Source organism: Platalea leucorodia (genome assembly GCF_965183815.1).
Source record: "Platalea leucorodia genome assembly, chromosome: 22".
Taxonomy (NCBI): Eukaryota; Metazoa; Chordata; class Aves; order Pelecaniformes; family Threskiornithidae; genus Platalea; species Platalea leucorodia.
Window position 1 is genome coordinate 7,867,588 of NC_138844.1, and position 27,816 is coordinate 7,895,403.

Sequence of the window (27,816 nt, forward strand, 5' to 3'; positions counted from 1 at the left end):
GGGAGGAGAGGGGGTCCCATCACTGATGCTGGGGGTGTCCACGCTCAGACTGCTGCAACAGCATCTCCGCTGCTCTCTGCCAGAGGTGGGGGACGAGGCCGAGGAGGGGGAGAGGAGCAGCACAGCGGCGGGGACAGGGGACTTGCAGGGCCCTCGCCGCTGTGTGCGGAGGGGAGGTAGATCGTCTTTAGAGACCTCTTGCCCAGGAGAATGTCTTCTCAGACACCAGCTCGGTTCCTGTGGGGAACGAGCCCGTTGCAGGGCCCTGAACGCCCACGCTCGCCTTCTCCCAAGGGGAAGGTGTCTCAGAGCCTGTTCATGCCGCCAGAAAGCTCTTGAACCGGGAGGGCAACTTTCCTCAAAACATTTTAGCCCTGAAACTGCCTCCATGGCTGCTGCAGGCACGCTCCCAGCAGCTGGGGACAAGCCTGGAGGTGGCGGCAGTGACCGACGGGGCAGGAGGGACCCCAGCTCCCTCTGCTCGCCCACCTGGCCAGACCCCAACCGCGACCCCAGCCCCTCTCCCTGCCCTGCCGCAATGGTCCCGCTGCCGCCCCTGCCCCATGTGCCGTGGGGATACCGTGTGTGATGCTCTCCATCCTCCCCCCTCCCCAGGTCCCCATCCCCAGCGTCCCCCCTGCCGTTAGTCTTGCTGCTCGTTCATCTCCATGTCTGACACCAGGATGTTCTTCTCGGCGGATTCACTGGGGTTGGAGGTGGTGCGACTGTACCGGGCACTCTCGAAGGCGCCCCGCTCCGTGCTCCGCCGACGCTTGTACAGGTAGATGGCAACACCCAGGATGGTGCACAGCGCCAGCGTCGACAGCACCACCACTGCGATGGCCGTTGTATTCTCCGGCAGAGCTGCAGGGAGGGGAAAAAGCCAGTGAAAGGCAGCCTGCCGTCTCCTGCCGTCTCATCCCGCAAGAGGGGCTTTGGCTGGTGGGCCTCCAGCTGGATGGGGGCTCTCAGGCAGAATGGGTCAGAGCAGGACAGGACTGGAGTCTGCTTTGGTGTTTTGGGGACATCCTGCCCATGGCAGAGCTCCAAGGGCTGGGCAGCCTCTCTGGGTTGCTCCTGATGCGTGAACATCTGGCAGCTGCCTGGAATGGATCTTTGGGATCCCACCAGCAGGTGCAGTGTCTGTCCCCGAGCCTGGCCCAGCAGCGTGGGCAAGGGCAGGAGAGTCCAGCAAAAAGCTGGCCAGATGCACTTCATAGAGGGATGGCTCCTGCTGCTGGGGAGTCCTAACCCAGGGCCAAAGCCACCTGGAAATGGGATTTCCCACCCACAAACACCATTTCTCTGGCTGCAGCATGGCCCTCCAGTGCCAGTTCCTGGTCCTGGTGCTGTGCCCAGGCTAACAGTGCAACTCACCTGCCCTGGAAAAGCTGCTCTCCTCCACTGCAATGGCAACACAGACAGATGAGTGCACAGCCACGGCACCCTCCCCTCTTCCCAGCACCGGCATCACTGGCCCTGTGTCCTCTGCTGCTCCCAGAGCCACACCACACAGACACCGGGTAATGCACAGCCACGGGGGACCTCTGGTTCTGCTCCACCACCACCCCACCAGGCTCATCCTGCCCCGAGGTGCTGACCCGGCCACTGAGATGTGCACAACCCACCCAAGCTCCACGGAGCCCAGTGGGGGCCTGCAGACCCCAGCACTGGCCCCTACTATCACCCTACACTGGAACTGCCCAAAACACGTGGCTGGTGTTGCCAGTGGGACAGAGCTCTGCCCTGAAGCACCCTGCCTGGACCCCCAGGTCACCCCACATCAGCCCAGACACCTTGGGGAGCATGGGGGCCCCTACCTCGGGGGATCTTGCAGATGACCCCCATGGTGACGTTGGTGCAGGAGCCCAAGTGCCACACGCCGTTGCTGCTCTGGATCCAGTAGCAGCTGTTCTGGCTGAGCATGCTGGGCCCTGTGTCGTGCTGGCCCCAGTTGGAGTAGTTCACGGCAGTGTTGTCATGCCAAACCAAGGTGCCACCTGGGAAATAGAAGAATTAGGTCTGGAGAGGTTGAAGGGAACACCCCATCTTTGCCCCCAGTTCAGAAAGCACAGGAAGGCGTGATGGGGCAACGGGGAGGTGTGATGGGGAGACGGGGAGGACTAGGGGCTGCAGAGCACCTTCCTGAGCCTGCAGGCTCCAGCGCCTTGGAGGAAGCTCTAGGCTTGAAAGCCACTACTCCCATCCCACCAAGCCAGAGGAGGACACAGATGGCATGTCCAGCATGGCCTGAGGCAACGGGGCTCCTGGTCACACCATGGCATGAGCCCCCCACACTAGTCCCTCACCAAGGGCTTCCTCTGCTCACTGCAGACCTGGTGGGAATTCATGGTGTTGCCTAAAGGGGATAAAACCTTGTTCCTTCCTTTGTACCTTTGGGGTTGAAGGTCATGCCCAGCCAGGCACCCTTGGACGGGCCCTCGTATGCCTGGAGGTGCTCCCACACGAAGACGTTTTCCATCTCATCCTGGATGGACAACACCGTGCCACCAACTGCAGAGGAAGGAGTGTCAGGGAAGAGCCCAGAGGTTGGAGGATAGAGCTCAGGAGCAGCAGTGCCTGAGAGGACAAAGCTGAGGAACCACACACAAACCACGTGGGAGTTGGGGAACCCCAACATGTAACAGCAAGGAGGAGACGATGGCTGACCAAGGCTGGACATGGGCCCAGGGACAGAGGTCCCATTCATGCACCCACAGGCATCTTGGGGACCCCATTCCCTTCCATTTCCAAGGGTGTGTCAGCCACCTCTGGCCACCACAGACTCCCCTGTACCTTTCTGGCACCTCCTCATGGCATCTTTCTGCCCCAGGGTGATCTCCATGTGGAAGGTGTAGCAGTGGTCCCGGAAGGGGATCCAGGAGGAGTCCTCCAGCGACTTGGGGCAGCTGCCGCTGTAGCTCCACTTGTGCATGCGGGGGGTACCTGGGGAGCACACAGTGCATTGGGGATGAGTGGGGGGGCACAGGGTGTCAGGGTCCCACAGCATATTGGGGCACCCAGCCCTGCAGGGATGCACACAGAGTCCAAGAAGGTCCCTAGTGGGATGTCACCTCCAACCATTAGGTGCTCCCCACCCGGTCTGTCTCCCGCCGAGCCCCCGTGCCCCCCCAGCCAGCACCTGCTCGGAACTGGCAGATGCCCCCTTGCAGCTTGGTGTCGCAGCTGGCCGTGCGCCAGCTCCCATCCGCATCCATGTAGGAGCAGCCGGCAACCTGCTGGGGCTCCCCGTCCTGCCAGTTGGCATAGAAGAGGTTCTCCTCTGTCAGCCACGAGTAGCTCCGGCCTCCCTGGAGAATCAAGGGGAGGAGAAGCTGGGGGACTTCCACAACCCCCTGCGGACCCTCACCCCGGGTGCCTGCCCCCTTCCCTCACCTCATTGTTGGCCAACCCGATCCAGAGTGGAGCCCGCAGGCTGCTGACGGCCTGGGTGAGGAAAGCCTGGCTGTAGGGGTCAGGGATGGTGGCCAGGGTGGCATTGAGGGTCTCGCAGAGCAGCAGCGCCTCGTGCCACCTGAGAGGTTTCTGCAGGATGCGGTAAGTGCTGTTGTGGTAAAAGAGGGTGCCGGTGGGCGAGGGGGAGTACGGCGTCCGCGCAGAGCTCAGGGATGGGTCTGGGGGAGCAAAGAGACACAGTCAGAGAGCATAGAGGACACTCCTGCATCCCAGGGGGTCACCCCCTTACCCACCCCCCTCCCAAGCTGGGGTGTCTCTGGCAGCACTGTGCACAGGGCACAGGCACCTGGGGACATTCCGGTGCAACCAGGGAGGGCAGAGAGGCCACATCCCCAGGGGTGATGAGTGGTGACATCCTGGTGCCATCCCCACCTTGGGGCTGTCCATCAGCATGCACGTCCCTATGGGACTCGCAGAGCCTGGTTAGTGTGCACAGGTTCAGGGGTGCCCCACAAACTTCTGGGAACAGGGACCCCCCTCCAAGTCAAATCCATGTCCCCGAGCTCCCCCAGCGCCCTGAGCTCTCCCAGCACCCTGAGCCCATCTCCCTGAGCTCCCTGGCCACGGCCCCACCACAGCATGGGGCACCAGGCAGCGGTGGCAGGTCCCCAGCGAGCAGAGATTGGGGCAGTCCCCCCTGCCTCCCCACTACCTATGCTCCGCTGGCAGATGTAGCCATGCTTCTCCTCCAGGCAGCTCCGGTCGTCCCAACGCCCCGTGAAGTGGGGGGGCAAACCGTGCCACACCACCACGCAGTTGGTCTGCACAGCCAAGTCACAAGGTCAGCACTGCCCTTAGCATCGTCATCCCACCCCCACGGACACCTCCACCCCAGGGAGCCCCACCCCACAGGGTCAGATCCTGCTCCGCCTTTGGAGAGCCACCCTGGCAGGCTAAAACCTTCCATCCTCATGGTGGGACACAGGGCTGAGACCTTCCCAGGGGATGGGGAATGGTATGGAGAGGTCTCACTCACCGGCTTGTCACGGGGGCTGGAGGCGCTGCAGCCTGAGGGCTCGCCAGGCGCCCAGCTCACATGCCGCAGAGGCTCACCCTCCACCCATTGGAACTCCCTCTGGGCGTCATGGAGGCCAATCCAGAGGTCGAAGGAGATGTTGGGCAGCATGGACGTGATGAAAGCTGCAAGCAACAAGCAAGGCACTGAGGACCACCCGCGGCAGGTCCCAAGCCAGCAGGGCTGGTGGGGGCTGGGGGGGACCTACCCTGCTCCAGGGGACTGGCGATGGTGGCCAGGACAGCGCCCTGGCTCTCGCATGCCTGCTTCGCCTCTGGCCACTTCACTATCTCGGCTTTGTCACGACCATTGAAGCTGAAACACTGTACGGGCCAGGGCATGGGATGGTCCAAGGGGTGCAGCTGCCCCCCCCCCACCCCGAGCCCTGCATCTTCCCCACTCACCTACCCTCTGGAGCCCCATTCTGCCCCAATGGTCCTTCTCCCCTTTGCACCCTCGACCCTGTCAGCCCCCCACCCTCTCTTGCACCCACATCCTGCGGCACACCTCTCCCGCGTCCCTGTGCACGCAGCCCCCAGCATTTCCCCAATAACATGTGTACGCGTTCCTCCCAATCCCATCATTTCTCCGCCTCCCCCCTCTGCCTTGGCGGGGCTGGGGGAGGCAGGCAGGAGGCAGCTGTCCCCTCTCCATCCCCTCCATACCTTGCTGAGGAAAGGAAACCAGCCGCGGGGACAGCCCCCACTCGCAGGAGCAGGCAGCGGTGGGAGGGAAGGCTTTGCAGCCGTCCCGTTGTTCCGCTTGCAGATGTAGGGCAGCGCTGTCAGGCACTTCTGGTCCCCCCAGTCCTCTGCGGGGAGGGACAGGCCCCACATGACCCCCCAGCCGCAATGGGGTAGGGGTGTCTCTGCTCAGCCTGTGGCCCCCAGTCCCTCCAGAGCCCCAGTACAGCCAGATCCAGCCCCTCACCTCTGCTGGCCGTCATGTACACACACTTCTTGTCCTTGTTGATGGGCCGCGGCTTGCCTGGCGCCCAGGAGACGAAGTTGAGGAGGGACCCATCGGACCACCTGGGAAAGGCACCGGCGGGAGCACGAGGCCAAGCGGTGACTTGACAAATACGACCACAGTTGCATGCCCTAACTGGGAGCATGTCCCACCACTGCCCTCTCTTGGGTGAGGAACCTCCATCGCAGCACCCCAGGATGAGACCCCCAAGATGCAGGTGCTGAGCCACAGTGCTCTGAGAGCTGGGGACGGTGGCATGGGGACGTGCAGAAATGCAGTGGCTCGGTCACCGACTTACTTGAACCTCCCGTCGTTCTCGTAGGTGTGCAGCCCAATCCACCAGTGCTGCTCCTGGCCCCTGGAGAACTGCACACCCAGAGAGGACACATCAGTGCCCTGCAAGGACCAAGTGTCCTTGGGGACAACCACGGCCATGGGGACCGGGCAGCCCCCCTGCAGCTTGCACCATGGCAAAAAGCATCACTTTGCTGAGTCTCAAACCCGCACCCAGGCACTGGGACCTGCCACCACCGCACAAGACCCTTTGTGACCCCAGCAGAGCCCAGCTGTCCTCAAATAACGTCCCTCCAGCAAACGATGAAAGAAGCCAGGGAGGGAGCATCCCAGGGAGGCAGCGGAGCCCGTTGGCGCCCAGGGAAGTCCCCATCCCCTGGTACCTTCTTCAGGTTCTGGCCCAGGAAACGCAGCTCAGCCTCACTGTGCACTGACGCCAGCTCCGCCTGGAACCAGCTGCAGATGCGCTGTGCCTGCACCCATGTCGAGTGGTGCTCGAAGAACTTGTACTCGGCCTCCTGGTACTTCATCCACTCTTTGCTGCCTGCAGGCAGGGACCGGTGTCATGCCGTGGCTGTGCCACCCCCTGCCGCAGCCACCAGTGCCCGCCACCCTGTCCCTCGGTCCCCGATGGGTTGGGCTGCTTTGCTTTTGCTCCTCTCCTGCAGCTGAGGGGCTTGATCCTGCCCAGTCCCTGCAGGCAGTCCCTGCAGCCATGTTGCACAGCAAGGGGCAGCAGGATGCCTGGGCTCCCCTCTCTCCTACGACCCTACGCAGGATCCGTCCTCCTCCAGATAATGCTGCAAGGATGCCTCACACAGACCACGCCTCACTCACGCATGCGATGGGGTGGCAGTCACCCGGGGAGGATAGTCTATACTGGACAGACACAGGGCCGTGGCCAACGTACCTTGGGTCGTGATCTCCGGCTCCTTCACGTCGGCACCTGGCAAAGGGGCAAGGAGAGGCTGTCAGCGAGATGCCCTCCCATATTCCCCCGGGGATGGACAGCACCTCTCCTACCTCCTGAATTAGAACTCATCCTCCCATAAAAGTGCAACCTTTGGAAGGGAGGTGACAGAGGGTCACCCTGCACCAGCTCCACCGTCCCACAGCCCATCCTCTGCCAGGTTATTCAAAGCTGAAGGGTTTGGGGGCCTCTTCACTAGGCACCTTTGGGCAGTTTGCAGATCCAGTCCAGCTGGGCTTCACACTGCATTGGCATCCACTGCAGGGAGGCCAGGTCCAGCACTGCGCAGGTCCGGATGTCATCATCATCATAGTTACTGCGGTCAAAGTTGTGGTAGAAAAACTGGGGGGTTGAGAGAGATAGGTGGTGTTGGGCGTTTCCGCCAGCGCTGGATTTGCCCCCCCTGCACCCCAAATGCCAACTGGAGTCATCTTGCCGAAACTTCCCTGGACTCACCCCCAGCCCGTCGCTCCACCTCCAGCTCCTGTCCCCTGCAGGGTCCCGCCGGTTCAGGCCGATCCAGAACCAGTGCTGCTCGTGGAGCTCCGGCTCAGACTCCCTGCGGGGAGCCAGGGGGAAGGGTGAGAACACAACTCCCCCCAAACCAGAGTTTATTTATATTTATATTTATATTTATATTTATATTTATATTTATATAGAAATACATAATCTGGCCTTTTTTTGTTTGTTTTCAAAGCCCGCTGTCCCCACAACACCCAAAGGCAGGAGCTTGAATAACAGGCACAACAGCTCAGGCCTGAAGGAGTTTTAAACCCAAGCTCTGTCCCCAAATTACACTGAATTTCCTGCACTTCTCCCACATCCCCTCTTCAGTGTAGCCACACCAACTGATGCACCTTCTGCACAGAAGTTCGTGCTCAGAGAGCCACATCCATGCCCCGTCCACCCATCCACATGTGCCAGAGCACAGGGAGGGCTGTGGGCTCATGCCAAGCACACTTGGGCAGCAGGAGATGCACTGGCACAGCCAGCCTCTCACCCGAAAATCTTGTTGAGGGTGTTGGCGACAAAGTGCTCCTCCTCATAACTGCCCAGGCTGAGCAGCTGGGCCCCCAGCTCCCGGCAAAACTCCTGTGCTGCGATCCATGTCTTCTTCTCTTGCAGTTTTTCAAAGTTGAACACCTAGGGAGGGAGGAACCGGCAGCAGAGGGTGCTCAGCACCAGGAGAGGAGCAGAGCATCATCCCCACCCCACAGGCAGCAGCATCCTGGGGCACGCTGCCACCACCCAGCCCAAACCAGGCTCATGGGGTCGGGGCTGCCCTTTGCAAACACCAAACCATGCTCCTTCACCCCTCCACACCAGTGGGGAGGCACATGCACCCTCACAACAGCCAGGGCAAACACCCTCCAGCACCCCTTTTACCTTGTAGCAGTGACGGAGCTTGGAGTCGGAACTCCATCCCGGGGGGCAGGTGGCGGCGAGGCTGGGTGTGGGGTAGGGACTGGGCAGCTCGGGGTTGACTGGCGTGCCCAAGTTCTGCCGGCAGATGTACTTGGCCTTGAAGGTGCTGCAGTTCTTCACTTCCCACAGCCCCATGGAGCTGCCGGTGGCCAGAGCCACGCAGCCGCCCTTGTTGTAACCTGGAGTGCTCACAGGAGCAGGGAGGATGCCAGCCTTAGGGTCAGACCGTGCCCGGCAGCAGAGCCAGCACCCACCCTGCATGGAGGGGACATTCTCATCCCACCCGCAGCTGCCCCCTTACCGGGCTGGTCACGGTTCCAGTGGGTGTACATGACCTCATCGCCACTCAGCCAGCGGAAAGCGCCCGTCTCATTGATATCTTGCAGTGCTGTCCAAAAATACTCCCCGTCCCAGCCGTAGATGAGGCTGCTGACATAGGCCTGCTCGAACCTGGAGGGGTGGCAAGAGCAGGCAATGCTGCGAGCTGAGATGCCAAGCAACCCGCGATGCGCCAGCCCTTGTGTGCAAAGCCCAACTGTTGGGTCACACCCTTCCATGGGGGGCTCGTTTTGGGGCAAATCCACCACCACTGGCGTGGTACTGACCTGTTGGTGATGGTGACCAGTGTGGAGCCGTAGTCGGAGCACATCTTACGGGCATCGCTGTAGGGGACACGGTCCTCGCCCAGCCAGAAGCAGGAGGGGCTGTGCCACTTCCAGCCCTGGGGACGGGTGACAGAGGACGTCCGCCACCGCTCACCCCAGCCCTCCCCAGAAGGATGGGAGCAAACCCGGGGGGCGACAGCAATGTCCCACATCCCCTGCCACCACCTCCGCCTTCTCCTGGGAGGTCTCCTGCCCCTGGCCGCCCTGGCTTGACCCTGTTCAGCTTTGAGCTCTAACACGCCCCTGGCCCCAGGGGACATGGCTGCAAGGAAAACAAACACCCAGGCAGCTTCAAAGCCAGGGAAATGGCTCTCTCTGCCAACGTCCAGCCCCGGCCGGGGCGCAGGGAGGGGAACACAATCCTCCTCTATATGCCGCGGGGCTGAATCCAGAGCAAGTCCCACTGCAGCCTGCTTTAATCCCCTGCCTTGTTGATGTTGGAGCCTCTCCGGGGCTGGAGACACAATAGTGCCTGTTTTCTGACAGAGCAGGGAGTGGGGCGGCCCCAGGGCTGGCAGCAGCAGTGCAGGGAGGGACATGGGGGCTCATCTCCGAGAGGGGACATGCACGTGATGGAAGAGCAAGCCGGGGTGGGAAGGGTGAAAGGGGCTTAGCCATGGAGGCAAGTGGTCCCAGGCTCAGGGACCCTCCTGGCACGGTGGGAAGCATCACCGGGGTTTTACTCCTGGGTCCCCGGGCGTTGGAAGGACAGTGGTGGACATGTGCCATCTGCAGCATCATCAGCACAGTGGGGAGGGAAGCAGGAGTGCAGCTTTGGGAGACCAAGAGGAAAATGGCCCCAAATCCCATTTTTTTTTTCCCCAAGTTCCTGCAGCCTTTCCCCAAAGTTAGCAAACCCAGCTATGGACCCACCGGCTGGTTCCTGTCAGGAACAGCATGAATGCCCTGAGCAGCCAGGAAAGGGGCCCGGCATGGGACAGTGCAGGTCCCCAATGTCCCCAGAGGGGTCTGAATGGTCCCAGAGGGGTCTCCAACCAGCCCTGGGCCTCAGCATCACTAAAACCACACGGGTGCTCTCCCACACACCGAGTGCCACAGCAAGCTCCTGTGATCCAAAAAGGGGCCAGGATGGGACCATCAACCCCAACTGCTGCCTCCGGCTCCTGATCCTGGCATGCCCCCACATCCCTCTCTGGCCCGCTCTGCCTTCCCCATTGCCCAAACCTCCATCTCCCATTGCTTCCGTTAAGGCTGTTCCAAACATACAGGGGTTTTGGAAAGGGGGAGAAAAAGCAACAAAGCCACCAAGAAAAACCAGCACAGTGGCCAGAGAGGACCGGGACCAATCCTCTGAGCAAGATGCTGCCTCCTCTCCATCAACCTCTGCATCTGGGTGGGAAATGGCCCCATTGAGGATAAGGAGGGGGAGGAAGGATGGGAAAAGGTCTTTCCTTCATTCATTTATCTCTCCCAGTTTGTTTCCCAGCAGGTGCATCTCTCTGCTGGGCACCCAAGGCCAGGGTAAGACTGTGGCTGCAGAGACAGGAGGGAGTTAAATCTGCATGGGGACATCCTGTTAGTCCTCAGGACTGCTGCGGGGACAAGCAGACGGGTGGCGGTGGCACATCACCACCAAGCACCTCGTCCCCAGCACCCGCCAACACCGGGGCTCCTCCAGCTCCAGCTGGCAGCCCCCCGAATCTGGCCCAGCGTGCCAGCTCACCCAGCTGCCACACTCATGCCGAGCTCACGCAGAGCCAAGCCACTGCTGCGGTTTGTCTCTGCTGCGACCTGGGAGGAGCCGCCTGTGCAGCCCAGTAGCACCTCTGGGAGCTGGCCCGGAGGGTCTGCTTGCTAGTCCAAGCGCGAGCATGCACTGGCTTGCTCTGAAATGCTGGGAGACGTTCAAGAGCAGCAGCAATGCCAGGCTCGCTGCTTGAAGACTTTGCAAAGAGGCACAAAAGCAACTTCCCAGCAAGCGTGGGAACAGGGCAGCCTCAGCCCTGCTTGACAGCTGGGGAAACTGAGGCAGAGCATGGACTGGGTAAGAACCCTCTGGTTTGGTGGCTGTGTCCCCAAAACGCCTGTATCCTGCCCAGAGAACACAGCCTGCCATCGTGGGGCTGGCAGCTGCCTCTGTGCCGCTGGGCTCCCGCACAGAGGAGCTCTGCTGCTGGGTTTTGGCATGGAGAGAGGCAAGGGGGAAAAAAAAAAAAAAAAAAAAAAAGAACGCCCCTGCTGGCAACCAAGCCAGCCCAAGGGGGAGGATCTTGGACGCTGGAGACATGCATTTTGTCCCAATTTCTTCCCACAGCCTCAGGCAACCACAGAAGTGAGGGGCTCAACAGCCCTGGGATGCTCTGTTGTGCCAGCAGCCCCTGGGCACAGACATGCAGCTCTGGGTGCTACTCATCAGGGCTCCCCGAAATGGTTTTGGGGAGAGGTCCCCTGCGACCCCAAAGCCCTGAGCATCAGGCAGAGCCATGGAGCAGCCAGAGCCACCTCCCGCCCCAGGTCTCTCTCACCTTTCGGCACCCATGGTCATCCTCCTCCTTCTCCTGGCTCACTCGACCGGGCTTTTTGCAGATGGATGGCAGGGTCTGGTTGCATGGGCTGTCGTTCCACCTCCCTTCCTGCAAAGGGTGGAAAAGAGCAGGATTGAGCCCAGCCAACAGCCCTGGGAACTCCCCAGCCCATCCAGCCCTACACTGGGTCCACAGACCTTCCTTCCCTACATCAAATCCCCAAGGATGCTGTGCTGGATCCCTCCCATCCCAACAGCCAGGATGAGACGTGTTCAACCCCAGCTGGAGATGCTTCCTGAGGTATCCCTTCCCTGGCCATGAGGGTGCTGCAGTGCTCTCTACAGAGGTACAGGATGAACCCTCCTGCCCCAGGCTCTCACCGGTCCCCAGATGGTCACGCAGTCTTCCAGGCTGTCACGGAAGTTGTTGGGCTCGAAGGGGTGCCAGTAGGTGAACCTCACGGGCGTCCCATCTGACCACTCAAAGTTCATCTGTAGCTTGAGGTCATTTAGGCCAATCCAGAGCTCCTCCACGTCTGCCAAGACAGGAGGGTCAGGGGGTGAAATTCCCTCTCCCTGGCTGAAACCTTGCAGAAACCCCCGCCTATGACATGAGCCCCTGTGATGGGACCGTGTCTCTGCAAAGCACCTGACAAAACCCCGCCACAGGGCTCAGCCCCTAACCCCAGCGGTGCCAGCGGGCAGGAGAGGGCAGGGCAGGGCAGGGGAGCTCCTGTCTGCAAGGACGGACCTGCAGAAGGGGAAACACAGGGACATTTGCCAGCAGTTTTCAGAGAGGTGCTGGCAGCAGCAGAACAGTAAAAGTCTGGACCCACAGGCTCAGGTCCAGTGAGCTAATGGTTTTCAACCATTCTCTCCCATCCCATCCCAGTCTGCTTCAGGCCTGGGGGCGCCCGCACATCCCCCTCCTTCCTCCACACTCCTATGGCTCCTGCCTCCCTCAGCATTAACTCCCTTCAGCTCCCAGCCCCTCCCTGGTCCCCGCTGAAGTCTGGGTCCCCTGACATCCCCACAGTGGGTTTCGCTGCCAGGCTCTTTCTCTGCAGAGCAGGGTCAGGCTGCAGGCTTGAGGGAGTGCATAATTTGGCCGGAGGGGCTGCGCTCATGGGAACAGCAAAACCCAAGCTGAGGGTGACCCTAATGAGAGGTGGCACAAGCGGGATCCAGAGGATGGTGGCATAGGTGCTCCGCCGTGCAACTGCGTGATTGCTTGGGCTGAAACTTCCCAAGTACCACCCCAGCTCCAACACATCTTGATGTGGGAAACTTCAAGCCAATTACACCTGGGTGAAGCCAGAACTGGAAAAAAAATCTGGGATGCCCTAGGCAGGAGTTCCCCCTTCATTTGACCTGCTGTAGGGGACACTCACGTCCTAGGCAGATTTAGCAGTAAGAGGTCCAGCCTCCTCCAGCAAGCCCAGCAGGACTTTTTTTCCCATCTTTTTCTACATTAACAAACTGGGACTGGTGCCATTCCCAGCTGCAGCTGCGTATTTTCTTCCTCAGCACTGCAGGCTCCCAGGAACAGCTTTTACATTTGCTGGATGGAGGATGTGCCCGGGGCATGGGCTCCTCCAAGTAACCCATCACCTCCCAACCTGGGGTCTCCACTCCCTTCACAGCCACAAATTAATTCAACTTTGCAGCCTCCATCACAAAGAAGCAACCCTTCTGTCAACCCCAAAATGGGACAGGAAGGGTGCTGCTGACACAGCAGGCTCCCCCTTACCTTGCTTGATCTGCTTGGTGACGAACTCCAGCTCAGAGAGGGTGTGGATGCTGACCAGGTCCCCCCCGCTCCGCAGGCAGGTCTTCTTCGCCTCCTGCCAGCTCTTCTTCTCTCCCACCAGACGGTAGCAGTTGGACTGGAAGGGCTGCCAGCTAGGCTCGCAGTCCACCCTCACCTCTGACCACGAGTCTGCCAGGACATGAAGCAGCCTGAGGGCTCCTGTCCTGCTCTCCAACCCTCTCCTTGGCAGGGAGGGGACCATGGAGAAGGGACCACAGTCTCACAGGCTGCTCAGGAGACCAAGCCAAAGCAACAGTGGGAAAGCTACGGCCAAAACGTAACACGCAATGGCAAGGTGTGGGCAATAGTGGCTTTAGAGCTTCGGGGACAAAACAAAATCCCCTTTGTTTGCAGAGGAGCGATGGCAGAGCAGAGCAGAGAGCACCCCATCCCCTGGGGACCACAGGGGACCTCCCGCTGCTCTCGATTCCTCCCCTACCACCCAACCTGTAACTGCACCGAGTGCTTGTCAGGGGATGCTCCTCAGGGAGGACTTTTTCCAAATCTAGGCAACCCTGGGGAGCTCAACCACTGCTCTGCACATCCAGGGCACCATCAAGCTGGGGACACCATGGGCATCTCCATGGGCTGCTCTGGCACTTGGACAGCATCCCTGACTGGGACGGGACGGGAGCACACCTGGCTGGGATATGGGGCTACCCATTCCTGGTGCTACTCATCCCTCCGCTCACCCGTCAAGAAGGGGTCAGCGGTGGCGTTGGGCTTCTTCTTGCAGACGTAGGGGAGGGCAATGCCGCAGTCGCGGTTCTGCCACCCCCCGGATGACTCGGTGCGGATCACCCCGCAGTTCTCCTCGCTGGGGTTGTCGGGCTGGTCTGGAAAGCAGGGTGGGTGGGGGGGTGGACATGCTGCTGAGGAGCTGGTGGGGCCAGGGCAGAGCTGCCAATGCTGCCCACACAGGCAGGGCACCGCACAATGGCCAGCACTGGCAGGGTGCAGCTCTCCCTGCTCCAACACCAGTGAAGACCTATTTATTTTGTTATTTTGCACGATGAAGACATGACCTCACATGCCCTGGATTATTTACTGTGCCTCGATGCACAAGGACCTGGAGCATCACTATTTTACCTACAAATGTTGGATGGCAGTTGCGGGGGACACAGTACCAGACCTCAACTGTTCCCGCCTGTCCCCAAACCTCGTCCTGGGGTATCACTGTCCCCATGAGTGCCTCTGGGTGACAGCACCAGGCATGGCCAAAGCAGCCCTCCCAACAGGTCCTTCTGCCCCCTGAGCATCCCAGGGTTAGAGATGGGCGTCTGCAGTTGGGGACCACTCTGCAGTTGCACTCCAGCACTGAGCTGGGATGCAACAACCCACCAAACAAGGGTGCTCAACCCAGGTTATCCACAGGGCTGCTGAGGGTTTGCAGATGATCAATTTCCCCTCCGGCACCCTGGGTCTCCCCCTCCAGCTCCATGGATGTCCCAGGCTGCTCTGCAGCCCCACGGGGGTCTCCATGCCCAGGCAGCAAGACACCCCACGGCAGCCCAGGCCACCTCCCCTGCCATGGTGACATCTCCAGTGGTCACAGACTGTTCCTCGCGCCCCCCCCCCCATCATAACCCCCCTCCAGCTCACCACTCTCCCAGTTGAGGTACTTGAGGGGCGAGTTGTCCGACCACTGCCAGCCTCCATTGATGTCCAGGTCATTGAGCCCAATCCAGAGTGTGGAGCTGTACCCTGTCAGCAGCCCTGGGACCAATGCAGCCAGAGGGGCAGGATCAGTTCCCCCAGCCCCAGCTCAACCCACAGCCTGTCACCATCCCCAAACCAACCACATGGGACAGGGAGAGCAACCTGGCACCGGCAATGGCCATGGTACCACCGGCTCTGCCCTGGGTGAGGAGGACGGGTGCACAGCCAGGCTGCCATTGTCTCACCGTTGATATAGGTCTGCTCATGGATCTCGGTGATGCTGAGCAGGTTGGCCCCTTGCTGCTCACAGCTATTCCAGGCCTCCCGCCACGAAAGCGTCGACTGGAAGTTGAACTGGTAGCAGCTGTTGGTGAGGTGGTCCTTGTCCCAGAAGGTCTCGCAGTCGTTACCTGCAGGGATGAGAACGGTGTGCACCTGATGCAGCCCCATCCATGGCTCCAAAAACCCCCCAATAACCCTCAAAAGCCAGATAACAAGGAGTCAGTGGGGCTGCTCTGGCACCACAGGCTGCTCGTGGGAGGAGGGATGAGCCAGGAGGGAAGGGGAGAGGCAGGAAAGCCCCCAGGAGGGATGAACATGGGGTTTCTGCTTTTCCCCGTGGGACACGTCCCCCCCACTTACTCTTTATGGGGCAGAAGCCCCATTGCTCGTCCTTGCCATAGTCCTGGGTGGTGGCACACCAGAGATGTCCATCCTCCCGCCCTGTGCTGGTGCACTCATGAAACCACTGGTTGTCATACTTGAAGGGGATGGTGCATGGCTTCCCATGTGAGTTGCCCTGGATGGTGTAAATCTCTGTGGGGAAAGAAGAACCATTGTTTGAGGCTATGTCTACACTGGGCTGGAGGGAGGTTTGGGGTGAAGGGTACAGGTTGGCTCAATGCAGGGGTGCCTGCTCGCTGGGGGTGATCCCCATCGCCCCAATCCTGCCTGGTTTTGCAGCCCCAGCGAGCTGGGACCAAGCTCCCCAGGCAGGACCCAACTGCTGCAGCACTGCGGCCTCAGTTCACGTTTTGGGGCTGGTTTGGGTTACAGGATAAAACTAATAAAACGAGGCTTTACCTGAGTACGGCACAGAGCACAGATCCTCCTCAGTGCCGTATGTCCTCCACTGCGAGCCACGTGCCTGGTCCCCCCTGTCCAGGGAGGAATTGCCCGGGCGGGCTCCGAGATGCTGAGAGAGCTGCTCCCCGAGGCCACGGCAGCTCCAGCGCATGTTGACGGACTCACGGTCGCACTCGTAGGTGGCCAAGGGGTGCAGCCCCACCGTGGCATTGGCTCCATGCCACGACACTCCCAGGCACTGCATGGCCCCCACACTGAAGAGGCGATTTCGTGAGACCCATTTCCACTGCTGGGCTGGGGCGCTGGTGTTGCAGCCCTTGGCGAGTCTCACCAGCGAGTCCTTCGTCTCCAGGCAGCCCTGTGCACCCGTATTGTAGATGAGGAAGACTTTGGAGTCTGGAGAAAAAGCAGGGGGAAAGGGTTAAAGCACCACTGGGGATTAGGCATTGTGCCACACATCGTCCTTAGCCCTGCCAGAGCACCCTGGCTCCCTTTCCGTGCACAGCAAGTTATGGGGTGCATCCCTGTGCAGAGCACCCAGCATGCCAGGGACCACCGCTTCCCTGCAGAAATAACCCCAAGGTTTGCTCCAATGCCCATCCTCAGGGTGATGGGCTCCAGGCAGGGTGACATGGATGGGTGTTTGCACCAAGTGTGGCATCCCCGCAAAGCACCAGCAAGCGGCTTTCAGGCATCAGAGCCAGTGCAAAGAGCTCGCCCACTCCAACAGCATCATCAGACCTGTTCAAAATTGAGTTCCTATCAGCAGCACCTGGCCTCAGCATTCTGAGGCATCACAACAAGCCCCACGCCAGCACTGGAGGAGCCCATGCCAACGGCTTCGGCACCGGCATCTGCTCTGGGTGGAGAAAAAAAGAGCAGGGAAATAGAGAGCACATCCATCATTTTTAGGTGTATTTGGGGATCTGTTAAAAAAAACTGCAGAGCAAACAAGAACTTCAGGGGAAGGTGTCCCATCGCATGAACAGGGCGTGATGGAAAACGTCTGCATGCAGCCACGGCTCCCACAGGCACGGCCCCAGCCCCAGCAAATATGAAATATCACATTGGGACCCTCTGAAATCCCAGCCCAGGCATTGGGAGGCAGGAGCAGAGCTAGGGGAATCGCTGACAGCAGATAAAGCGCTCGTGCAGCTGCGGCGGGGAGAAAGGCTGATCTCAACCCTGGCTCAATGCATGTCCCATGGTCCTGCCCACTGTGACAGCCCAACCCTACGTCCCCACGGCAATTCCCCGACCCCCAGCATCACCAAGGGCCACCCCAGCACATTAGTCCATCTCAAAACCTGTATAAACCAGTAAACCCAGGACATTATACTGGGACACATTGCTCCAGCTGGCGTGTCATTTTTAAAAGATACTTTATTTCTCCAGTGCACGTTTCTAAGCTAAAAAGCTACCCCCAGGCTCTGCGCAGCCGCTTATTGCCCCAACGCCCCAGCAAAAAGCTGCCCAAAGCAGCGCATCAAGATGTCTTTTGTTGGGTTTTTTTTTTGTTTTAAAAGTGACCCATTTTTCTTCCACCACAAGCATTCACCAGAAGTCAAAACTAACTCACGGGCCCTGCTATATTTAGGTTTGGTTTGCTTTGGTTTTTTGCCACTATGAATTTTTTTGAGCTGAAAAGGTTTTCATTTCCTATTCCCCCGCAACCTCACCCTGCCCCAGCTATGTTGTTACAGGCAGCTCCAGCACATTCGAGCAACAAACATCTTGGCTCAGTGAACTTTCCTGACTTGTCTCTGAAAGGAAAAAAGAAATGGAGGAAGAAAGACACCCCCATTTCATTTCAGAGCTTCAGCATTGACCCAGCTCCAAGAAAGAAATGATGTAAAAGGCCCATTCCCCAGCTGAGATGACATCAGTGATGACCTCAAATAAACAAAAGTGAAGCCTGTTCACATGGCAATCTCCGAGGAGGAGACTCTGCACATGCAACAGAAAAAGGCAACAACTGGAAGAAGAAACATTTAATTTCTCAGAAAATATTTTTCAAATCATGGCAAGTGAGAAAAGCAAAAATTCAGACGGGGCCAATTTTGGCTGGCTGAAGCTCAGGTCCCTTAAACTGGTGCTGGCTTGATCCTGACCTGGACATCAGGAGACCAGCTCATCCCCCCAGCAAACAGCCATCTCACCATGCCAGCATCATCCATGGCATCACCCAGCCCATCACTCTCCTGTTCCTGCATGCAGTGAGGGGTGGTGCAACCTACCACCAGCACCAGGGATGGGATCTTTAAGCACTTCTGCGGTGATGCAGCATCAGTGCCACAGCCCGCTGGACCCAAGCACCAGTGCTCGGGCAGGATGAGGCCTCCCTGGGTCACAGGCTGCGCCGCAAGGAGGCAAACACCAGCACTTTGATACTAGGAATAGAAAAAGCTGTTCTACTGCGAGCACCGCAGCAGCCATTAGCAGCAGGGGTCAGCAACGGGACACCCTTCTCCGCTTATCTGCTAACCCGGCTTTGTAAAAAAATTAATAGCACATTGGAAAAGTCCTGGAGCCAGCCCCAGGAGTCAGTGTCAGGGTGCTCAGTGCCACATCAGGGCCGTGCAGCACCATGCTCGATGCAGCCATGCAGCAGCACAGTGCTCAGAGGAAGCTGTCCAGACTGGAGGGGGCAGCCCCAGGTCTGGAAAAGCAAAAAATATCATTTTACTCTAAAAAGAGAAGAGCTGGAGGTAGGAAATTATAGGCTAAGGATTTTGGGCTGCCCCCACACCCCACAGGCAGCTCAGCCCACAGCTCCTTTGCTCGAACCAGGCAGAAGAGGGCACCAAATGTGTCCCCCCTGGTCCCTGCTGAGGCCTGGAGGAATGGGAAAGCTTTAGCACCAGCTCAGCCCTCGCACCTCCCCAGTGCTTCCATCTTCTCCCCTGGCAAAAAATGCAATGCACCGATGATGGGGAGCCGCTGCCAGCAAGGCTGGAGCCAGGGAGGACAACCAGCACGAGCTCAATACATATCAACAAAGGCACATGCTGTGCTTCACCCAAAATACGCTATTCTTTCACTTATTTATAGGAAATTTGGGGCTGACGTGACCCCCGTTGCTGTCCATGGCACTCGCAGCTGCGCTTGGACAGGCCCCCTGATGCACTGAAAGGAGATTTCAACCTCCTTGACCCCAGCCCCCTGGCACGGCTGAGCCCAATGGGCTTCGATGCCTGCGGAGGAAACAGCTCCCCAGGGAACAGCCAGTCTTTTTTTGCGTGGTGCTGCTTGCTTCTGCCAAATCTGGGCTCTTCCCAGCCATCTCCCAGCTGCCACTTGTGGAGAAATCTCTGAAACATGGCAGCAGGGGCCATGACACAGAGCACCAGCCTGGCTGCGGCTGGCTCCAGCTCCACCAACAATGCTCAGCACTGAAACCAAGCACCTGAGTGAACTCTCCTTGCTCCCACTCGGCTGCCGATGAATGGGATGGATGAGGAGTTGCACAGGTTGGGGCAAGTTTGTATCAATGAATCCCTTTGCCCAATCTGGTATCCCACAGAGCAAACCCAGCCCTCGCAGGAGGCAGCTCCAGAGAAGCATCCCAGCAGGACCAGAAATGTCCCCATCCCTTCCAGGGCCCCCTCTCCTGCACTGCCCTCTGCAGCCATGGCACAGCTACGGGCAACTGCTTTCACAGATGCTTCCTGAGTGTTTGCACCCACCTGTGGGCCTGAAACCCCACCAGCAGTGCCTCCCAAACACCCTCCAACTATGGAAACCCAACCACGGCAAACACCAGCAGATCCTTCCCAAAGAGGAGCTGCCGCAGGATGAAGAGTACTGGAAAATGCAACTGCTGGATGCTCTGCCTGGAATTACCAAAATTAAACCAGGATCTGATAAGCGCTGGGGTAGGCACCCTGCGCACCCCGTGCCTGTCCCTCCTGCATCCTACATCCTTCGAGCGAGGCCAGCTCAGAGCAGCTCTGCTCCGTTGTGTCCCGCTCCTCCTCCTCTGTGGAGGAACTGTGAAAGCAAAGCGAAAACCCACACTTTCAGCAGGATGCTGTCTTGTCCCAGCCACGCAGGCACCTGGATGCTGGCTTACTGGTTTGAGCGTGGAAACCAGCTGGTGGTGCGAGGCAGCATGATGGTGGGGACAGCAGGGAGCTGGGGGCTGCAAGTGAGACACTGGCTCTGCCCACAGAAATGCTCTCATCTCTCACATGGGAAATACCAGAATGCTCGTGCTCGGGCACACTGGGAGAAATCTGCCTTGGCACCAGCGGCTGAAGGCTGCAGAGACAGAGAAGCTGTGACCCTTTGGGGCAGTCCTTAAAGGAGTTTTACACCCCATCCCTGGCCCCAGATTCTCTTTTTTTTTAATTAAAAAAAAAAGCGCGTTTTTAGCCAGCAGAAAAGTCTGAATTGAAGGGAACTCAGCTCAATCCTTCCCACAACGGCTTTACCACCCCACAGCAAATAAGGAAAGCACTGCAACGTACAATTTTGGAGAACATGGGCAGGACCAGATGAGAGAGGCAACAGAGGATGGGGAGGCTCCAGGGGATAGAGTTGGCCATCGGTGCCGGTAGACGTAGAAAGCACAACAGCACGACACAGACGGGCATCCTCAGAACCACCCTGCCCCGAGCACATCCCAGCCCAGCCACCCACACCAGGACACCTAAAGCACCTCTGCTCCATTGCATTTGTCACCCTCCCATCACCAGCAACAAATGCAGGGAGCAAATTTAAGAGAGGACTGAAGCTACAGCTGGACCCCGGTCCCAGTTATCCCGGGCTGGAGCAGCTCCAGGGCTCTGGCCACAATTTCATCCAACTGCAGTCAAAAGCAAACGCTGGCCCCAGCATGCCAGTGCCACTCTGGCTCTGAGCCCGTGTCCCCTGCCACCCTCTTGGCTCCTCTGCAAGGGTCATCGCGGCACCCATTTGATGGCAGAGCCCTTCATGCAGCTCTGGGGCTGCACTGGCACTCAGCCCTGTCCTGCAGCCGCCCTGGTGAAGGTGCTCCCTGCCCAGTGCTCTCGCTCGGGATTGCCCTTTATTTCGGGTGTCCCAAAAAATCTGGCTCCGAGCCCCTCGTGCAGGGGGCTGAGCATGCACAGAGCAACGAGGACGATTCCCTCCTCAAAGGTTTCTGCACCTCAGACACAGCCACAGATGTGGTCTGCTCTAAACCACCCAGCAAAGGCAGCATATCCTCAAAGCACAGCATGGTGCCCCAGCCATGGCAGCAAACTGCGCTCCATCAGAGCTCTGAGACCCAGGAACTCCTCAGGGGCTGCAGACCCCTGTGCGAGGAAAGCAAGCCTACCAATAAACACTTTCATTTGGACTTGTGAGGCCATGCTAAAGTTTTACCCATAACATCCTGCAGCAAGAAACCCACCCTTCATCCACATGCTGCATCAAGAAATCTTTCAGCCTGAACCTCCTGGTTTCATGTGCTCTCATCCGCTGGAAAACAGGGCATAGCAGTCCCAAGCCACCTGCTCCAAACCGCCAGCTTTTCAGCCCATTATTGCTGCCCAAGGGTGAGCAGTGGCTCTGAAACTCACACCACTCCAAAACCCACGCCGCACCAATGGAAGAAAAGCTGCGGGAAGTGGCAGCTCATTCACAATAAACAAGGTCGGGATGCACCAAGCTTGGGGGGAAGATCAGCAGCAGAGAAGCAAAACCCCCTGGAATAAAAAACAACAGAAAAAGAACCAAAAAAAGTGTTGCTCATGGAATACAGGAGGGTTTCACCTTACAGAGCAAGCCTCTGCCAGGCTCAGCTTGCAAAGCACTGCAGGAGGGGAGGGAACTGCCAGGACGAGGAGAGACCCAGCCCAAAAATTCACCCTCTGGTGATGTTTGGGAGTGCAGAACCGCAGGGCTGCACCCCAGCACTGCGCCCAGCTGGCTCCACTGATGGATGCTGCAGGGGCACAGAAAGGCCCCCAGCTCCATCTTGAATTCCATATTATTGGATTAAATATTCCTCTGAAGCAAAACACCCTTCCTGGAAAGAAGCTCCCAGCAAAGCCCAGCATTACCACCGCTGGCATCTGCACCCCCAGCAGTCAGTCCAGGCATGGTTGATGCCATCCCCAACGCCTCGGCATGGAGAAGAGCAAAAGCATGGCCATTGCCATAAAGAGCAGCAAATTTTGGCCTGAGGAAGCAGCCTGTGTGTCCCTCTGAGGCCTGGGAAAGGGAAGCAGTGATAAGAAAAGTAGCAGCTGTACCCATGGGTGCTCCCAACAGCAGAGCTGGAGCATCCCTGTTGCCATTGACCACAGGGTACAAGAGCAGCCCCAGCCCACAGGGAGGACACCACTGATCTACCTTGCCCCCGAGCTGCTTTTGGGCATCGATAAACTCTATGCAACCCCTTAAAGAGGAACTTCAGATTTAAAAAAATAATAAAAGGGAAGGAAATGCAGACAGTATCAGCAGCCTCAGGGCACGCTGTGAGCTTCTGGCTCAGAATGGGGCACTGGCATTGCTCCCTGTCTGCTCAAGAACGGATGGCACACACCAACCCCTACCACCTCTGATGCCCCTAAATTAGACGTTTGCACCAAAACAGCGATGCTGCCCGACATTCTGCAGGCTCATCCTGGCCCAGCACTTCCCCAGGGCTCAGCTGGGGCCAGACTCAGCCAGAAGCAGCTCCGTGTGCTCCAAGCCAAGCTCCAGAATAAAAGAGGGTGGTTGTTGTTTTGTTTTTTAAAAATAAACCTCAGGGAATAAGGAGCAGATCTCTTGTTACAGGGGAAAAAGCAAAGCTTCTGATGGTCTGATTGGGGGTGTGAAGTACCAGGACCTGCACTTGGAGCCGAGAAACTCCTCTTGGCTCGCCCAGCAGCATGGAAAGAAACCGCTGTTTATACGGTGGGAGCTATACGAGACGAGCTCCTTACTTGGCCGCGACCATGAAGGCTACCTACCACCCTGCTTACTCTCTGCTGCCTTGCAAAGATTTTGGATGGGGTCCACATACCACCTTTCAGCCTCTTTGCAGACATTAATAAGTCCATTCTCCCCGCACCCTGCTCGGGATGCAGAGAAATAAATGTTTTCCATGGGGAATGCTTGCCTGTGGGCAGCTCAAGTGACTCCCCCACAGCCATGGCAGGGGACAAGGGAGCCAGGAGCCCCACCACCCACCCTCCTGTACACAGCAAAGAGTGGAAGGAGGTAAATTTTCCCCAAATTTTCCCCAGACTCTCTCCAGGCTCCAGCCCTGCAGCAGCTGCACACATCCAGAGGTGGAAATCCCAGGTTTGCCAACTCCCTGGGAATGCAGGGAGAGGAAGGCAGCGCCATCCAACAGGCTCCAGCCAGGGATGGAGGAGCGTGATGGACCCACTGAGAGCACAGTGGGAAGTGGCAAAGGACAGGGGTCCCCCAACTGCCGCCAGCCAGATGATCCCCCCCAGGATGCAATGGCTGGGCTCCCTGTGAATGTCCTGTCCCACATACATCTTCTCACCCAGCCATAAAATCCTGGCAGTGACAGCCACGGCTCTGGGGACCGCTCTGGCCCCAGCTCATCTGACCACCCCCAATTTGCTCATCCTGAAGCATCGCCCACCAGCACCGCAGATCCCCTTGGCCAGCAAATTCATGGCCACCACCAGGGGCATGATGTGACATGCAGGACAGCCCTGACACGTGTCCCCATAGACACAGTTCCAGCAGAGTTGGCTGAAAACTACCAAATTTTTCAACACTACTAAAGAAACTCCCCCAAAAAAAGAAGTAAAAAAAAAAAGAAGATCCAGAGATTTTTCCTCCCTTGTTTCTCCAGCACCGTTCCTGATATTAACACCCTGAGCGGCACCATCAGTGGCCCAGGACCTGGGATTCCCCTTTTTCACCAAGACCAAGCACATCTACACAACAAGACCCCTGGTGTCTTACAGCTTCTTCTTTTTTTTTTTTTTTTTTTTTTTTTTAATTAAAATGATGTTTAACATGAAGCTTTTCTCCCTGGGTGTTCTTTGCTTGTCTTGTGCCCAGCACTCAAGGGCAAGACCAGGGTAAATGGGGCTGTTCCCTACAGAGCCCTAAGTCACGGTGTCTGGATTCAGGCAGAGGAAAAGGCTCGGTCTCCCCCTTCCTGGCCTCAGCACCATCCTGGAAACACACCGTTTTACACCGAAAATCCCATTTACATCCCTGTTGCAACAGCATGAGGTACAGCATAGGACTGAGCTCTTGCCAGGATGGGGATGAAGGGAGCATCATGCTTGAAGAGCACCCTGTGTCCCCTGCCAAACAGCCAAACCTTCGCTCCAGGGCTAAAGAATACTCCCAAGAATTTGCAAGTCAATCCACTAATCATTTTCTAATCCTTAATTAACTAAAGATGGGTCCTTTAAGAAAAAGAGCATCGGTGTGGGTCTCTTTTGGGCTCCAAGCAATCTTAAGAATGAGAAAAATGTCGATGCTCTGCAGTCTCGTTACAGTTCAAATTAATTAAAATCCTGCTCCTCAGCCACACGTGAAGAACAAAATTTTAAGATTGCTTAAAAAAAAACCTTTCAGGAAGTCGCTGGGGTGGGATGGGCTGCAAGGGCGACCGCCACACACGCTCCCACTCCCACCCGAGAACCAACTGCACGTGATGCAGCCAAGCAGGGTGCAATGCACCCGGCGAGCAGCGCCGGGACCTCAGGCAGAGCTGCCGACACAGTTAACGGCCCTTCGCTACCCTTCTCTGAGCACCCACCAAGGTACTGGAGCTAGAGACTCCTGCTACAGATTCATCAGCCAGAAAAGATGATTAGCAGACTGCTATTATACCACCTCAGCAGCCATTTGCTTTGATTTCGGGGCAATAAGTTTCCCTGGAGAATATTTAAGGAAGAGGGAAGGCAGGAGTGTGCCTCTGCCCCACAGGGAAAGGTGCAAAATCCAGCCAGAAATAAAGCTAAAGAGAGAAACCTGCAACGTGGCTTCCACCATCACCGGGACCTCACACCTGAAAACGCCTTCTCGCGTGCCAGCAAGGTGTCCTGGGGCAGCACCTTCATGTGGAAACCCTCCTTGGGCCACCGCACCACTCTGGGTGGCTTTGGGAGAAGGGGACAGTTTTGCACCAAAGGCTAAATCTCTTGTTTTTCATTCTTGTAATTCTTGCGCAAGCAGCCATCCCTCTCCCCACCGCCTTGTCCCCATACCGCCTGGCTGGCTGCTGAGGCGGCAAGTGTGCCAGGGCGGCAAGGTCCCTGGCCATCCCCTGTGCCCTGCCAGGCACAGAGCCACTGTGCTTTTAGCAGCAAAGCCTACACCTCCATTCCCCTTTCCTGCTCCCAAATAATCCAAAGATGATCGAGTTATAATTTCTTGGAGCTGCATTTGCCGTGCAACAAGCTATTTCCATTGCAAAGAGGAAAACAGGGAGGGAGCTTCATGCAAAGGCTGTTCTGTTTGTTTTACAGGCTGTAAATTCTTCCTTGGGTCCCTTTCACCCCCTCCTCTCGCCGCAAAGCCAATACGGCAGCTGCGCTTGGTCCCACACAGGGCACCGAATGGGCAGAGAAGCTGATCCACAGCACAGGCAGGGCCACATCCCCGCACCAACACAGGGACCTCAGCCCGCCTGCAGCCACAGTGAGATGGGAGCTGCTGCCTCAGTTTCCCCAAGACAGGCCCGTGGGTGCTCAAGTAAAGCTGCAGAGATGGGGCAGCCAGTGGTGATATCCCACTGAGGAGCCACAAACCTCCTGCCAAAAGCCCTGCTCCAGCTTCCCAGCTGTCCCGGAGGCGAGGATTTGGCACAAACCCCTCAAGGAAGCGTCAGCCCCCCAGGGAAAGCAACGCTGTCTGCCGGGCCAGCCCTCTAGGCCCCCACCGAGAGCATCCTTGCAAAGAGCACTTGCTCAAGGGATGCTTGGGACTAACCCACCCTGATCCCAAAATCCCAGCGAGGATCCTTTCTGAGCTGCAAAGCCAGCCTGGTGCTGGGGGACCTCGGATGTGGCACCTCCTTCGGCGCCATCCCCTGCCCCCTTTGCGGGCCAGGTCTGAGCCAGGGGCGATGCAGGGGAGAGCAGCGGAAAATTGGGGATAGGGTTGGGGGGGAAGAGTTGAGGGTGTTTGCACCCACTCACCAGTGGGATGCTCAGTGGGAGCAGCACAGCACCACGGGCCAGAGGCAGCTCAAAGCCACCTTGTTCCTCGCCCTGAGCTGGTGTGGGGTCAGCTGCCACTGCACTCCCGCCTCACCACCACGAACTGCCAGGACAGAGGTGCCTCTGTCCTTGGGCAGGCAAGGGGGACTCGCCAGACCTGGATCCCACTGACATTTTTCAGGGCGAAACAGCCAGAATCAGTCCTTGAAGGTAGCTAAGCCCTGCTGAAATCAAGTAACCCCCTTAAAACCCGCAAAAGGAGGAATTCATGTCCCTCAAGGAAATTATGGGGAGGTTTAACAGGAATTCAGCTGCGGAATGTTGGGGGTTCAGCTGAGATGTCTCCAAGCAGCAGCAAACCCTGGCACCATTCTCCTGTACGGGGGTCTCCTTTGCCATCGCCTCCTCCCTTCTCCATCTCGCAGACAAGCAGTTTCTCCCAGCCATGCATCTCTCCTGGGCTGGATCCCTTGCCTGGCACAGGACAGTCTCCCAACGGTATCACACCACAAAGTGACGGCAACCCCGGCTCTGCCCCTTGTGATGCTCAGCCCCTGGCGGCTGCTGGGCTGGGGGGTAGAGGGGAAAGTCGGGGACAAGGCGGAAGGAAGGGAACAGTGCCCTCCCATGCTGCTGTTTCCAAATCTGCTTTGGATTTGCCAAACGTACTCTAATAAAATAGGCCAAGGGTTTACAGTTGTTATTGTTCAGGCAAAAGCAGCCAATTTAGCTTTTTTGTTGTTGTTGTTAAGTTTTCTCAATAGGGCCAAATTAATCCAAGGAAGCAACAAAAGCAGTTCCTTGCTTCTGTGCTAGACTATCCTGGGGTAAAAAGTGTCTCAAATGGCGATTCCAGGGGCCGTCCCGAGGAGCCTCAGACATCTGGCACATGGTGTCTTCAGAAGGTTTAAAAAAAATACAACCCGTTGACTTTATTGTGAGAAGTTACGGGAAAAAAAAAAAAAAGGAAGTCTGCAAAGAGCCACTCGGGCCCCGATCCCGCGGGGCACTCTTCTATAGGATTAACAAGTCGGGGTGGGGAGGGCGGGATGGGAGAGGGAGAAAACCTCCAACAAAACACTTCGGCCTCTTCCCGACCTCCCCCTCCGCAAACTGCCCTCCCCGGGGAGACAAAAGGCCGGAGCGGGACTGCGGGGCGCTGCGGGCCGGCGGCCGCCCCCGGCCCCCCGCCGCCCCCGCCGGAGCCGCCCTGGGCGCCCCCCCCCGCGGCCGCGGAAGCGTTTCCGCTGGGCTAGCCAGCCGCTGCGTGGCCGCACGGCGCGGGGAGGTAAACTAAAAATAAATAAAAGCGAGCGAAAACGCGGCGGAACGGGGAGAAAACACAACGCGGCGAAACTGGAGAAAACAAAACGCGGCAGAACGAACCGCGACCGAAGGAAGATGAAGTAAAACAAACCGCGATAAAAGCAAATAAAACATCCCAGGAGGAAATAAACTGGAGCGATGCGAACCGCATCAGAGCGGAGCGGCCCGACCCCCTCGCCGCCGCCGGGGTCCCGCCGCCGCCCCCCCCCTCCGCGGGCAGTGCCCCGCGGAGCCGCGCTGGGGGGGCCGAGCCCGTCATGGGGGTGCTCCCCCACCTCCCGCCGCGCTGGTTTCATCCCCCTCCCAATAATAATTAAAACGCGGAAAGCAGGGGGGGTTGGAGGAAGCGGGGGGGGTCCGGCAGGAGGAGGGAGGCGCGGTCCCACCTGGGTGCGCAGCGCCGAGCACCAGCTGGAGGCCGAGGAGGCAGCAGAGGGGGACGCGGAGGGGCCGCGGTCCCGTCGAGCCGCGCCCCATGCCCGGCGCTGCCCCGCTCCGCTCCGCTCGGGGCCTCGCT

At 58.3% G+C, this 27,816-nt stretch overlaps 1 protein-coding gene across 1 annotated transcript; it reads right to left on the bottom strand.

Moving 5' to 3' along the window:
• Window positions 1-643: 643 nt before the first annotated feature.
• On the bottom strand, window positions 644-27,816 carry MRC2 (mannose receptor C-type 2; the record flags this gene model as incomplete). Its single annotated transcript, XM_082331663.1, has 30 exons — window positions 27,686-27,816; window positions 15,853-16,251; window positions 15,412-15,585; window positions 15,015-15,179; window positions 14,713-14,826; window positions 13,803-13,946; window positions 13,051-13,239; window positions 11,682-11,836; window positions 11,302-11,409; window positions 8,756-8,871; window positions 8,452-8,600; window positions 8,112-8,329; window positions 7,726-7,868; window positions 7,182-7,284; window positions 6,929-7,067; window positions 6,666-6,701; window positions 6,139-6,299; window positions 5,760-5,827; window positions 5,423-5,523; window positions 5,158-5,303; window positions 4,701-4,815; window positions 4,454-4,617; window positions 4,130-4,238; window positions 3,397-3,635; window positions 3,143-3,311; window positions 2,797-2,946; window positions 2,395-2,514; window positions 1,821-2,000; window positions 1,378-1,404; window positions 644-864 (listed from the first exon to the last, which is right to left on the bottom strand). The coding sequence occupies exons 1-30, from the start codon at window positions 27,774-27,776 to the stop codon at window positions 644-646; spliced, it is 4,413 nt and encodes a 1,470-aa protein (XP_082187789.1). The 5' UTR covers window positions 27,777-27,816.